This window comes from Oncorhynchus masou, chromosome 5, assembly GCF_036934945.1.
Source record: "Oncorhynchus masou masou isolate Uvic2021 chromosome 5, UVic_Omas_1.1, whole genome shotgun sequence".
NCBI classification, from domain to species: domain Eukaryota; kingdom Metazoa; phylum Chordata; class Actinopteri; order Salmoniformes; family Salmonidae; genus Oncorhynchus; species Oncorhynchus masou.
In genome coordinates, this window is record NC_088216.1 from 10299282 (window position 1) to 10313750 (window position 14469).

At 47.8% G+C, this 14469-nt stretch overlaps 1 protein-coding gene across 1 annotated transcript in view; it reads right to left on the reverse strand.

Annotated features, from left to right (window-relative positions):
• Positions 1-14469, reverse strand: part of LOC135525867 (gastrula zinc finger protein xFG20-1-like) — a 33991-nt gene that overhangs the window by 15782 nt on the left and 3740 nt on the right. The window contains 3 exon segments of the mRNA XM_064953809.1: positions 2976-3261; positions 5223-5560; positions 5563-5853. Coding sequence (XP_064809881.1) covers positions 2976-3261; positions 5223-5560; positions 5563-5853 — 915 coding nt within the window.

Below are 14469 nucleotides of genomic sequence, written 5' to 3' on the forward strand. Positions count from 1 at the left end.
GGCTGTACCAAGCTGTACCTAGCTGTACCTAGCTGTACCTGGCTGTACCAAGCTGTACCTAGCTGTACCTGGCTGTACCTGGCTGTACCTGGCTGTACTTAGCTGTATCTAGCTGTACCTGGCTGTACCTAGCTGTACCTGGCTGTAGCTAGCTGTACCTGGCTGTACCTAACTGTACCTAGCTGTACCTAGCTGTACCTGGCTGTAACTGGCTGTACCTAGCTGTACCTGGCTGTACCTGGCTGTACCTAGCTGTACCTGGCTGTACCTAACTGTACCTAGCTGTACCTGGCTGTACCTGGCTGTACCAAGCTGTACCTAGCTGTAACTGGCTGTACCAAGCTGTACCTGGCTGTACCAAGCTGTACCTGGCTGTACCAAGCTGTACCTAGCTGTACCTGGCTGTACTTAGCTGTACCTAGCTGTATCTAGCTGTACCTGGCTGTACCTGGCTGTACCTGGCTGTACCTGGCTGTACTTAGCTGTACCTAGCTGTACCTAGCTGTACCTGGCTGTACCTGGCTGTACCTGGCTGTACCTAGCTGTACCTGGCTGTACCTAGCTGTACCTGGCTGTACCTAGCTGTATCTAGCTGTACCTGGCTGTACCTGGCTGTACCTAGCTGTACCTGGCTGTACCTGGCTGTACCTGGCTGTACCTGGCTGTACCTGGCTGTACTTAGCTGTACCTAGCTGTACCTAGCTGTACCTGGCTGTACCTAGCTGTACCTGGCTGTACCTAGCTGTATCTAGCTGTACCTGGCTGTACCTAGCTGTACCTAGCTGTACCTGGCTGTACCTAGCTGTATCTAGCTGTACCTGGCTGTACCTAGCTGTACCTGGCTGTACCTAGCTGTACCTGGCTGTACCTGGCTGTACTTAGCTGTACCTAGCTGTACCTGGCTGTACCTAGCTGTACCTGGCTGTACCTGGCTGTACCTGGCTGTACTTAGCTGTACCTGGCTGTACCTAGCTGTACCTGGCTGTACCTGGCTGTACCTGGCTGTACTTAGCTGTACCTGGCTGTACCTAGCTGTACCTAGCTGTACCTGGCTGTACCAAGCTGTACCTGGCTGTACCTGGCTGTACCTGGCTGTACATGGCTGTACCTAGCTGTACCTGGCTGTATCTAGCTGTACCTGGCTGTACCTAGCTGTACCTGGCTGTACCTGGCTGTACCTAGCTGTACCTGGCTGTATCTAGCTGTACCTGGCTGTACCTGGCTGTACCTGGCTGTACCTGGCTGTACATGGCTGTACCTAGCTGTACCTGGCTGTATCTAGCTGTACCTGGCTGTACCTAGCTGTACCTGGCTGTACCTGGCTGTACCTAGCTGTACCTGGCTGTATCTAGCTGTACCTGGCTGTACCTAGCTGTACCTGGCTGTACCTAGCTGTACCTGGCTGTACCAAGCTCTACCTAGCTGTACCTGGCTGTACCAAGCTGTACCTAGCTGTACCTGGCTGTACCAAGCTGTACCAAGCTGTACCTAGCTGTACCTGGCTGTACCAAGCTGTACCTAGCTGTACCTAGCTGTACCTGGCTGTACCTGGCTGTACCTAGCTGTCAGTATTATCACTGATCTACACAATTTAAATTAATCTCTGAGTGGAATGAGCAACACCCAAACTCATGCACACACACAAAGACAAAAACACAAAGACACACACACACACACACAAATACAAAGACACACACACACACACACACAAAGACAGAAATACCCTTAAATTGATAACTTTTTGTGAAAGGCATCACATAAGATTGTTTGGGGTGAAATGATGTGGAAACAACGTTGAGTCAACCAGGTTTTTGTTAGTGGAAGAGAATATGGTCGACGTTGCTGTCTGAAAGTGATTTCTATGTCCTTTGGTTGTCCTCTCGTTGACCTGTTCATGACATCATCTCCGGATGTTCTCACCATATTTAATGTGTGATTGTGACTTTATAGTGCAGCTGTTTCGTTGTAGTAAAACAGGTTTGAAGTTTAAAAAAAAGTAATGTCCTGGTCATTGATGTGGTGTGACGTAACCTTGTTGAGCTTAAAGAAATGTGTTTGAAGTAAAATATGTTTGAAATAAAGAGTGTCCAGGGGATGTCTCAGTCTTTGAAAGGGTCATTTGTAATCTTTAAGATGTCCCCTTTAACGAAGACCTAAACAGACCTAAACAGTGAAGTTCTCAGCTATCCAGATGTAATGGTACGGTGGAAATGACTAGATTATGTTATAATGCTGTTATTGCATCAAATGGTTGATTTATGCAACAGAATAGAGGGGTTGTTAGAACGCTCATCTGTGTGTGTTCTACTGAGGATGGACCTCTAGAAGATCTACGATGTCTTTGGGTGATACCGCATTCCAGAGCATGAGTTAATGTTTCTGTACTGGGGTACCAGGGGGAGATGGCTCCAGTATGGAGTTGGGTACCAGGGGGAGATGGCTCCAGGATGGAGTTGGGTACCAGGGGGAGATGGCTCCAGTATGGAGTTGGGTACCAGGGGGAGATGGCTCCAGGATGGAGTTGGGTACCAGGGGAAGATGGCTCCAGGATGGAGTTGGGTACCAGGGGGAGATGGCTCCAGTATGGAGTTGGGTACCAGGGGGAGATGGCTCCAGGATGGAGTTGGGGTACCAGGGGGAGATGGCTCCAGTATGGAGTTGGGTACCAGGGGGAGATGGCTCCAGGATGGAGTTGGGTACCAGGGGGAGATGGCTCCAGGATGGAGTTGGGTACCAGGGGGAGATGGCTCCAGGATGGAGTTGGGGTACCAGGGGGAGATGGCTCCAGGATGGAGTTGGGGTACCAGGGGGAGATGGCTCCAGGATGGAGTTGGGGTACCAGGGGGAGATGGCTCCAGTATGGAGTTGGGTACCAGGGGAAGATGGCTCCAGGATGGAGTTGGGTACCAGGGGAAGATGGCTCCAGGATGGAGTTGGGTACCAGGGGAAGATGGCTCCAGGATGGAGTTGGGTACCAGGGGGAGATGGCTCCAGGATGGAGTTGGGGTACCAGGGGAAGATGGCTCCAGGATGGAGTTGGGTACCGGGGGAAGATGGCTCCCGTATGGAGTTGGGGGCCAGGGGAAGATGGCTCCAGGATGGAGTTGGGGGCCAGGGGAAGATGGCTCCAGTGTGGAGTTGGGGGCCAGGGGAAGATGGCTCCAGTGTGGAGTTGGGGGCCAGGGGAAAATGGCTCCAGGATGGAGTTGGGGGCCAGGGGAAGATGGCTCCAGTATGGAGTTGGGTACCAGGGGGAGATTGCTCCAGGATGGAGTTGGGTACCAGGGGGAGATGGCTCCAGGATAGAGTTGGGGTACCAGGGGGAGATGGCTCCAGGATGGAGTTGGGTACCAGGGGGAGATGGCTCCAGGATGGAGTTGGGTACCAGGGGGAAATGGCTCCAGTATGGAGTTGGGTACCAGGGGGAGATGGCTCCAGGATGGAGTTGGGTACCAGGGGGAGATGGCTCCAGTATGGAGTTGGGTACCAGGGGGAGATGGCTCCAGGATGGAGTTGGGGTACCAGGGGGAGATGGCTCCAGGATGGAGTTGGGGTACCAGGGGGAGATGGCTCCAGGATGGAGTTGGGTACCAGGGGGAGATGGCTCCAGGATGGAGTTGGGGTACCAGGGGGAGATGGCTCCAGGATGGAGTTGGGTACCAGGGGGAGATGGCTCCAGGATGGAGTTGGGTACCAGGGGGAGATGGCTCCAGGATGGAGTTGGGTACCAGGGGGAGATGGCTCCAGGATGGAGTTGGGGTACCAGGGGGAGATGGCTCCAGGATGGAGTTGGGTACCAGGGGGAGATGGCTCCAGGATGGAGTTGGGGTACCAGGGGGAGATGGCTCCAGGATGGAGTTGGGTACCAGGGGGAGATGGCTCCAGGATGGAGTTGGGTACCAGGGGGAGATGGCTCCAGGATGGAGTTGGGTACCAGGGGGAGATGGCTCCAGGATGGAGTTGGGTACCAGGGGGAGATGGCTCCAGGATGGAGTTGGGTACCAGGGGGAGATGGCTCCAGTATGGAGTTGGGGTACCAGGGGGAGATGGCTCCAGGATGGAGTTGGGTACCAGGGGGAGATGGCTCCAGTATGGAGTTGGGTACCAGGGGGAGATGGCTCCAGGATGGAGTTGGGGTACCAGGGGAGATGGCTCCAGGGTGGAGTTGGGTACCAGGGGGAGATGGCTCCAGTGTGGAGTTGGGGTACCAGGGGGAGATGGCTCCAGTATGGAGTTGGGGTACCAGGGGAGATGGCTCTAGTATGGAGTTGGGGTACCAGGGGGAGATGGCTCCAGGATGGAGTTGGGGGGGAGAGTTGTTACAACAGATACTGTCTGCTGTGAATTCTAAGTATCTTTCAGACTTGTCTTAACCTTGTGACCCATTCCATACATCTGGTGTTTGTCATGTAGACATGAAGGAGGATGAAGGAGGATAGACTTCGCTATAAAACGCTGTGGCTCAAACCAGATCATTTTCTCAGTTCTCAGTGATCACCTCCAGGGGTGATGACCGACCAGCTCCATTACTGCAGTAATTAAATAACGAAGTTTACTTGTTTTGAAGAAATGTTGATTACAATAATTCCACCACAATGGTCAAGAGGTTGTGAACCTAGAGGGGCCCTTGCACACGTGTTTACGTTCATATGTCTTCTGTTTATGAAGGAATAAATGATTGACAGGATATAGAAAACGCAAAAAAATATAATTGTAGTCTTCAACGATCTGCCCTTTACTAATGACTTAAACAGATCATTTTACCCAGGAGTGGGGCAACATTCCACAGGCCACAATCAACTATAGGCAAATGGTGGTCACATCAGATACTGACTGGTTTTCTGATCGTGCCCCTACCATTTCTTCAAGGTATCTGTGACCAACAGATGCATATCTGTATTCCCAGTCATGTGAAAAACATAGATTCGGCCTCTAATGAATTTATTTCGATTGACTGATTTCCTTAATATGAACTTTAACTCAGTAAAAATGTTTGAAATTGTTACATTTTGTGTTCATATTTTTGTTCAGTATTTACATACACACACATATTATATATATACACAAAAACATATATGGGGGATTAGAAATGAAGTAGACAATTACATTGATGGAAACTACAATCTAAGTTCAATATTAAAGCTGATCTTCCCCCTAGGACCAAGGACTTTTTTCTCTAAAAATGTTCAGCCTACATCTATCCTATGTTCTACTGTTCAGACTGTGTGTAATCTTTCATGTCTTTTCAGGTTACATAAGTGGGTAAAACTCCTTCCACACTGGGAGCATTGGTAAGGCTTCTCGCCTGTGTGTATTCTTTGGTGTATTTTCAGTTTACATAAGTGGGCAAAACTCTTTCCACACTGGGAGCAGGGGTAAGGCTTCTCACCTGTGTGTAATATCTCATGTGTTTTCAGGTTACATGAGTGGGTAAAACGCTTTCCACACTGGGAGCAGGGGTAAGGCTTCTCCCCTGTGTGTAATCTCTCATGCGATTTCAGGTTACATAAGTGGGCAAAACTCTTTCCACACTGGGAACAGTGGTAAGGCTTCTCCCCGTGTGTATTCTCAGATGTGTTTTCAGTTTACATAAGTGAGCAGAACTCTTTCCACACTGGGAGCATTGGAAAGGCTTCTCCCCTGTGTGTATGCTCTCGTGTTTTTTCAGGTTGCTTTTCTGGGTAAAACTCTTTCCACACTGGGAGCAGTGGTAAGGCTTCTCCCCCGTGTGTATTCTCTCGTGTTTTTTCAGGTGCTCTTTCTGGTTAAAACTCTTTCCACACTGGGAGCAGAGGTGTTGCCTTGCTGGTTTGGACTTCACTGGCTCTGGTTCCTCTGAGTCTGGTCTTTCTCCTGCCAAAGACAGAGTGTTCACTTAAATAGAGACCTGAACAAAACCTCCACATGACAAAACGAACTTGCTACGAGGGTAAAATCCTAATCAGATCCCTCAATAATCTGAGGCCAATTTGAACAATCTTGGTGTGATTTACCTTCCTGGTAATTACTAATAATATTTTATTAGAAGTCAGTTCTATGTTTCACAAAACAGTTCTATGAAACAGACATTACTGGATTCCAATCGAGCAGGTGGTTCTAAATATACAACCTTCAGTTAACTAAACAGTTCTAGGACACTCAAGACACTGAAGACACAGACGTCACTGGATTCCAATTGACCAGGTGGTTCTAAATATACAACTTTCATAGCTGTATGATACAGAATGTGACCTACACACTTCTTTAAACATAAAATAACTAAAGAAGTAATTTTGTGGGGTTTTTTGTTTTTGTTTTTACATTTGGAGGCAAAAGCACATCAGCAACATCTCCCCGTTGTTGAAAGGGTTCGACACATGCTGTTTAAAAGGACCTATTTCTTATTTAAACGTTCAGATTTTCAACATTTTGACTAGCGCTGATGTCATATTTGGGGTAAAGTGAAAAATAAGAAGGTGAAACATTTTGGGTAGATGTTCCTAAATACTGATAGTAACTATATATAGTAAGTTTATATACAGCCATATTATAAATACTGATAGTAACTATATATAGTAAGTTTATATACAGCCATATTATAAAGTCTGAAAGGGCTTGTTCATTCACATGGATTCACTATGACATCATCATATGTCTCTAAAACTGATAGTAACTACACTGAACAAAAATATAAACGCAACATGTAAAGTGTTGCTTCATGAGCTGAAATAAAAGATTGCAGAATTTTTTCATACGTACGAAAAATGTATTTCTCTCAAAATTGTACATTTTACATCCCTGTTACTGAAGTTGTATTCTTTGCCAAGATAATCCATCCACCTGACAGGTGTGGCATATCAAGAAGCTGATTAAACAGCATTATCATTACACAAGTGCACCTTGTGCTGGGGACAATAAAAGGCCACTCGAAAATGTGCAGTTTTGTCACACAGAAATGCCACAGGTCTCTGAGGGAGCGGGCAATTGGTATGCTGACTGCAGGAATGTCCACTGGAGCTGTTGCCATGGACTTTTATATACAGTACCAGTCAAAATGTTGGAGTCACCAACTCATTCAAGGGGTTCTCTTTACTTTTACATTGTAGAATAACAGTAAAGACATCAAAACTATGAATAAACATAAAGGAATCAGGTAGTAATCGAAAGTGTTTAACAAATCAAAATATATATTAAATTCTTCAAAAGTAGCCCCCCCTTCGCCTTGATGACAGCTTTGCACACTCTTGGCATTCTCTCAACCAGCTTCACATGGAATGCTTTTCCAACCATCTTGAAGGAGTTCCCACATATGCTGAGAACATGTTGGCTACTTTTCCTTCACTCTGCGATCCAACTCATCCCAAATCATCTCAATTTGGTTGAGGTCGGGGGATTGTGGAGGCCAGGTTATCTGATGCAACACTCCATCACTCTCCTTCTTGGTCAAATAGCTCTTACACAGCCTGGAGGTGTTTTGTGTCATTGTCCTGTTGAAAAACAAATGAAAGTCCCACTAAGCCCAAACCAGATGGGATGGCGTATCGCTGCCGAATCCTGTGGTAGCCAACCTGTTTAAGTGTGCCTTCTAAATCAATCACTGACAGAGTCAACAGCGAAGCACCCAAATACCATCACACATACGGAGATCATCCATTCACCTATTCCGCGTTTGAAACCAAAGATTGCGAATTTGGACTGATCAGACCAAGAGGACAGATATCCACCGGTCTAATGTCCATTGTTCGTGTTTCTTGGCCCAAGCAAGTCTCGTCTTATTGGTGTCCTTTAGCAGTGGTTTCTTTGCAGCAATTCAACCTTGAAGGCCTGATTCATGCAGTCTCGTCTGAACAGTTGATGTTGAGATGCGTCTCTTAATTGAACTCGGTGAAGCATTTATTTGGGCTGCAATTTCTGAGGCTGGTAACTCTAATGCAGCAGAATTAACTCTGGGTCTTTCCTGTCCTTAAAGTAATAAGAGCCAGTGTCAGTGCTTGATGTTGTTTTTTTTGTATGCGACTTGAAGAAACTTGACATTTTCCGGATTGACTGACCTTCATGTCTTCAAGTAATGATGGACTGTGGTTTCTCTTTGCTTATTTGAGCTGTTCTTGCCATAATATGGACTAGATCTTTTACCAAATAGGACCATCTTCTGTATACCCCCCCCTCCCCCCAACTTGTCACAACACAACTGATTGCCTCAAACACAGTTTGCTGCACTGAAAGTAAAGGGGCTGAATAATTTTGCACGCCCACTTTTTCAGTTTTTGATTTGTTAAAAAAGTTCGAAATATCCAATAAATGTCGTTCCACTTCATGATTGTGTCCCACTTGTTGTTGATTCTTCACAAAAAAATACAGTTTTATATCTTTATGTTTGAAGCCTGAAATGTGGCAAAAGGTCGCAAAGTTCAAGGGGGCCAAATACTTTCGCAAGGCACTGTATATGAGAGGGAGCGAGAGAAGGAATTTTACTAGCAGGGTAAAGATATATATAGATATATATATATATAGATATAGATATATATATATAGATATATATAGATATAGATATATATAGATATATATATATATAGATGACACGAGCCTATAGATATATATAGATATATATAGATATAGATATAGATATATATAGATATAGATATATATAGATATATATAGATATATATATAGATATATATATATATATAGATATATATATATATATATAGATGACACGAGCCTACCAGATGAGCTAGATTACTTCTATGCTCGCTTCAAGGCAAGTAACACTGAAGCATGCATGAGAGCATCAGCTGTTCCCGGACGACTGTGATCACCCTTGCCGCAGCTGATGTGAGTGATGTGACATTTAAACAGGGTAACATTCCCAAGGACGCAGGGCAAGACGGATAACCAGGACTTGTACCCCGAGCATGCGCTGACCAACGGCAAATGTCTTCACTGACATTTTCAACCTGTCCACATTTACATTTACATTTAAGTCATTTAGCAGACGCTCTTATCCAGAGCGACTTACAAATTGGTGAATTCACCTTCTGACATCAGTGGAACAGCCACTTTACAATAGTGCATCTAAATCATTTAAGGGGGGTGAGAAGGATTGGTTTATCCTATCCTAGGTATTCCTTGAAGAGGTGGGGTTTCAGGTGTCTCCGGAAGGTGGTGATTGACTCCGCTGTCCTGGCGTCGTGAGGGAGTTTGTTCCACCATTGGGGGGCCAGAGCAGCGAACAGTTTTGACTGGGCTGAGCGGGAACTGTACTTCCTCAGTGGTAGGGAGGCGAGCAGGCCAGAGGTGGATGAACGCAGTGCCCTTGTTTGGGTGTAGGGCCTGATCAGAGCCTGGAGGTACTGCGGTGCCGTTCCCCTCACAGCTCCGTAGGCAAGCACCATGGTCTTGTAGCGGATGCGAGCTTCAACTGGAAGCCAGTGGAGAGAGCGGAGGAGCGGGGTGACGTGAGAGAACTTGGGAAGGTTGAACACCAGACGGGCTGCGGCGTTCTGGATGAGTTGTAGGGGTTTAATGGCACAGGCAGGGAGCCCAGCCAACAGCGAGTTGCAGTAATCCAGACGGGAGATGACAAGTGCCTGGATTAGGACCTGCGCCGCTTCCTGTGTGAGGCAGGGGCGTACTCTGCGGATGTTGTAGAGCATGAACCTACAGGAACGGGCCACCGCCTTGATGTTAGTTGAGAACGACAGGGTGTTGTCCAGGATCACGCCAAGGTTCTTAGCGCTCTGGGAGGAGGAAACAATGGAGTTGTCAACCGTGATGGCGAGATCATGGAACGGGCAGTCCTTCCCCGGGAGGAAGAGCAGCTCCGTCTTGCCGAGGTTCAGCTTGAGGTGGTGATCCGTCATCCACACTGATATGTCTGCCAGACATGCAGAGATGCGATTCGCCACCTGGTCATCAGAAGGGGGAAAGGAGAAGATTAATTGTGTGTCGTCTGCATAGCAATGATAGGAGAGACCATGTGAGGTTATGACAGAGCCAAGTGACTTGGTGTATAGCGAGAATAGGAGAGGGCCTAGAACAGAGCCCTGGGGGACACCAGTGGTGAGAGCGCGTGGCGAGGAGACAGATTCTCGCCACGCCACCTGGTAGGAGCGACCTGTCAGGTAGGACGCAATCCAAGCGTGGGCCGCACCGGAGATGCCCAACTCGGAGAGGGTGGAGAGGAGGATCTGATGGTTCACAGTGTCGAAGGCAGCCGATAGGTCTAGAAGGATGAGAGCAGAGGAGAGAGAGTTAGCTTTAGCAGTGCGGAGCGCCTCCGTGATACAGAGAAGAGCAGTCTCAGTTGAATGACTAGTCTTGAAACCTGACTGATTTGGATCAAGAAGGTCATTCTGAGAGAGATAGCGGGAGAGCTGGCCAAGGACGGCACGTTCAAGAGTTTTGGAGAGAAAAGAAAGAAGGGATACTGGTCTGTAGTTGTTGACATCGGAGGGATCGAGTGTAGGTTTTTTCAGAAGGGGTGCAACTCTCGCTCTCTTGAAGACGGAAGGGACGTAGCCAGCGGTCAGGGATGAGTTGATGAGCGAGGTGAGGTAAGGGAGAAGGTCTCCGGAGATGGTCTGGAGAAGAGAGGAGGGGATAGGGTCAAGCGGGCAGGTTGTTGGGCGGCCGGCCGTCACAAGAAGCGAGATTTCATCTGGAGAGAGAGGGGAGAAAGATGTCAGAGCACAGGGTAGGGCAGTGTGAGCAGAACCAGCGGTGTCGTTTGACTTAGCAAACGAGGATCGGATGTCGTCGACCTTCTTTTCAAAATGGTTGACGAAGTCATCTGCAGAGAGGGAGGAGGGGGGGAGGATTCAGGAGGGAGGAGAAGGTGGCAAAGAGCTTCCTAGGGTTAGAGGCAGATGCTTGGAATTTAGAGTGGAAGAAAGTGGCTTTAGCAGCAGAGACAGAGGAGGAAAATGTAGAGAGGAGGGAGTGAAAGGATGCCAGGTCCGCAGGGAGGCGAGTTTTCCTCCATTTCCGCTCGGCTGCCCGGAGCACTGTTCTGTGAGCTCGCAATGAGTCGTCGAGCCACGGAGCGGGAGGGGAGGACCGAGCCGGCCTGGAGGATAGGGGACATAGAGAGTCAAAGGATGCAGAAAGGGGAGAGAGGAGGGTTGAGGAGGCAGAATCAGGAGATAGGTTGGAGAAGGTATGAGCAGAGGGAAGAGATGATAGGATGGAAGAGGAGAGAGTAGCGGGGGAGAGAGAGCGAAGGTTGGGACGGCGCGATACCATCCGAGTAGGGGCAGTGTGGGAAGTGTTGGATGAGAGCGAGAGGGAAAAGGATACAAGGTAGTGGTCGGAGACTTGGAGGGGAGTTGCAATGAGGTTAGTGGAAGAACAGCATCTAGTAAAGATGAGGTCGAGCGTATTGCCTGCCTTGTGAGTAGGGGGAAGGTGAGAGGGTGAGGTCAAAAGAGGAGAGGAGTGGAAAGAAGGAGGCAGAGAGGAATGAGTCAAAGGTAGACGTGGGGAGGTTAAAGTCGCCCAGGACTGTGAGAGGTGAGCCGTCCTCAGGAAAGGAGCTTATCAAGGCATCAAGCTCATTGATGAACTCTCCGAGGGAACCTGGAGGGCGATAAATGATAAGGATGTTAAGCTTGAAAGGGCTGGTAACTGTGACAGCATGGAATTCAAAGGAGGCGATAGACAGATGGGTAAGGGGAGAAAGAGAGAATGACCACTTGGGAGAGATGAGGATCCCGGTGCCACCACCCCGCTGACCAGAAGCTCTCGGGGTGTGCGAGAACACGTGGGCGGACGAAGAGAGAGCAGTAGGAGTAGCAGTGTTGTCTGTGGTGATCCATGTTTCCGTCAGTGCCAAGAAGTCGAGGGACTGGAGGGAGGCATAGGCTGAGATGAACTCTGCCTTGTTGGCCGCAGATCGGCAGTTCCAGAGGCTACCGGAGACCTGGAACTCCACGTGGGTCGTGCGCGCTGGGACCACCAGATTAGGGTGGCCGCGGCCACGCGGTGTGGAGCGTTTGTATGGTCTGTGCAGAGAGGAGAGAACAGGGATAGATAGACACATAGTTGACAGGCTACAGAAGAGGCTACGCTAATGCAAAGGAGATTGGAATGACAAGTGGACTACACTTATCGAATGTTCAGAATGTTAAGCTTACGTAGCAAGAATCTTATTGACTAAAATGATTGAAATGATACAGTACTGCTGGAGTAGGCTAGCTGGCAGTGGCTACGTTGTTGACAATACACTAATCAAGTCGTTCCGTCGAGTGTAATAGTTTCTACAGTGCTGCTATTCGGGGCTAGCTGGCTAGCTAGCAGTGTTGATTACGTAACGCTACGTTAAAAGAACGACAATAGCTGGCTAGCTAACCTAGAAAATCGCTCCAGACTACACAATTGTCTTAGATACAAAGACGGCTATGTAGCTAGCTAGCTACGATCAAACAAATCAAACCGTTGTACTGTAATGAAGTGAAATGAAAATGTGATACTACATGTGGAGCGAGGCGGAATGTTGACCGGGTTGTTGAAGTTCAATTCGGAAGACGTTGGCTAGCTGTTGGCTAGCTAGCTAGCAGTGACTCCTACGTTAAGGACGACAAATAGCTGGCTAGCTAACCTCGGTAAATTAAGATAATCACTCTAAGTCTACACACTCTAAACTACACAATTACCTTGGATACGAAGACAGCAAAGACAACTATGTAGCTAGCTAACACTACACTAATCGAGTCGTTGAGTGTAATAGTTTCTACAGTGCTAGTGGACGTTAGTGGACGTTAGCTAGCTGCTGTGCTAGTGGACGTTAGCTAGCTGCTGGGCAGATAACAGTGTAGACTACGTTAGGACGACAAAATACGATAATTACGCAATTATCTTTGATACAAAGACGGCTATGTAGCTATGTAGCTAGCTAAGAAGAAATTGCTAAGATTAGACAAATCAAACCGTTGTACTATAATGAAATGTAATGAAAAGTTATACTACCTGCGGACCGAAGTGTAGATGCGACCGCTCGCTCCAACCCGGAACCGGAAAAAAATTGACCGAGTCTGTAGTAGTAACAACATGTTTCAAGCAGACCACCATCGTCCCTTTGTCCAAGAACACTAAGGTAACCTGCCTAAATGACAACCGACCCGTAGCACTCACGTCTGTAACCATAAATAGCTTTGAAAGGCTGGTCATGGATCACAACACCATTATGCCAGAAACCCTAGATCCACTCCAATTTGCATACCGCCTCAACAGATCCACAAATGATGCCATCTCTATTGTACTCCACACACTCTTTTCCCACCTGGACAAAAGGACCCCCTCTGTGAGAATGCTATTCAATGACTACAGTTCAATACAACAGTGCCCTCAAAGCTCATCACTAAGCTAAGGACCCTGGGACTAAACATCTCCCTCTGCAACTGGATCCTGGACTTCCTGACGGGCCGCACCCAGGTGGTAAGAATAGGTAACAACATCCGCCACTGAGATCATCAAAATGGGGGCCCCTAAGGGGTAAGTGCTCAGTCCCCTCCTGTACTCCCTGTTCACTCATGACTGCATGGCCAGAAACGACTCCAACACCATCATTAAGTTAGCCGATGACAACAGTGGTAGGCCTGATGACCGACAACGACGAGACAGGCTATAGGGAGGAGGTCAGAGACCTGGCCGTGTGAGCCAGGACAACAACCTCTCCCTCATCGTGATCAAGACAAAGGAGATGATTGTAGAGTACAGGAAAAGGAGGACCTTTCACACCCCCATTCTAATTGACGGGGCTGCGGTGGAGTAGGTTGAGAGCTTCAATTTCCTTGGTGTCCACAATTACCAACAACCTATCGTGGTCCAGACACTCTAAGACAGTCGTGAAAAGGGCACGACAAAGCCTATTCCCCCTCAGAAGACTGAAAAGATTTGGCATCGGTCCTCAGATCCTCAACCGCTGCACCATCGAGAGCATCCTGACGGGTTGCATCACTGACTGGTATGGCAACTTCTCGGCCTCCAACCGCAAGGCACTAGAGGCTAGTGCGTACGGCCCCAGTACATCACTGGGGCCAAGCTTCCTGGCACCCAGGACCTCTATACCAGGCGGTGTCAGAGGAAGGCCAGAAAAAAAAAGTCTCCAGCCACCTTAGTCATAGACTGTTCTCTCTGGTACCGCACGGCAAGCGGTACCGGAGCGCCAAGTCTAGGACCAAAAGGCTTTTATTTTTTAGGTTGCGTACCCATATATTATATACCCATATAATGACGGAGCGAAATGTTAGCAAAAACAATTATTCCCACTTGATCCAGATCCAGATTTGTAATCGACTGTTTTTTGGTTGTGTAAACAACAACTGTAATTGTGTGATGGTGAGGCAGCGTTCATTTACACTTTTGGTTACTGTATGATTCCATAAGTGTTATTTCATAGTTTTGATGTCTTCACTACTATTCTACAATTTATAAAATAGTAAAAACGAATATTCTACAATATAGAAAATAGTAAAAAGGAAGAAAAACCCT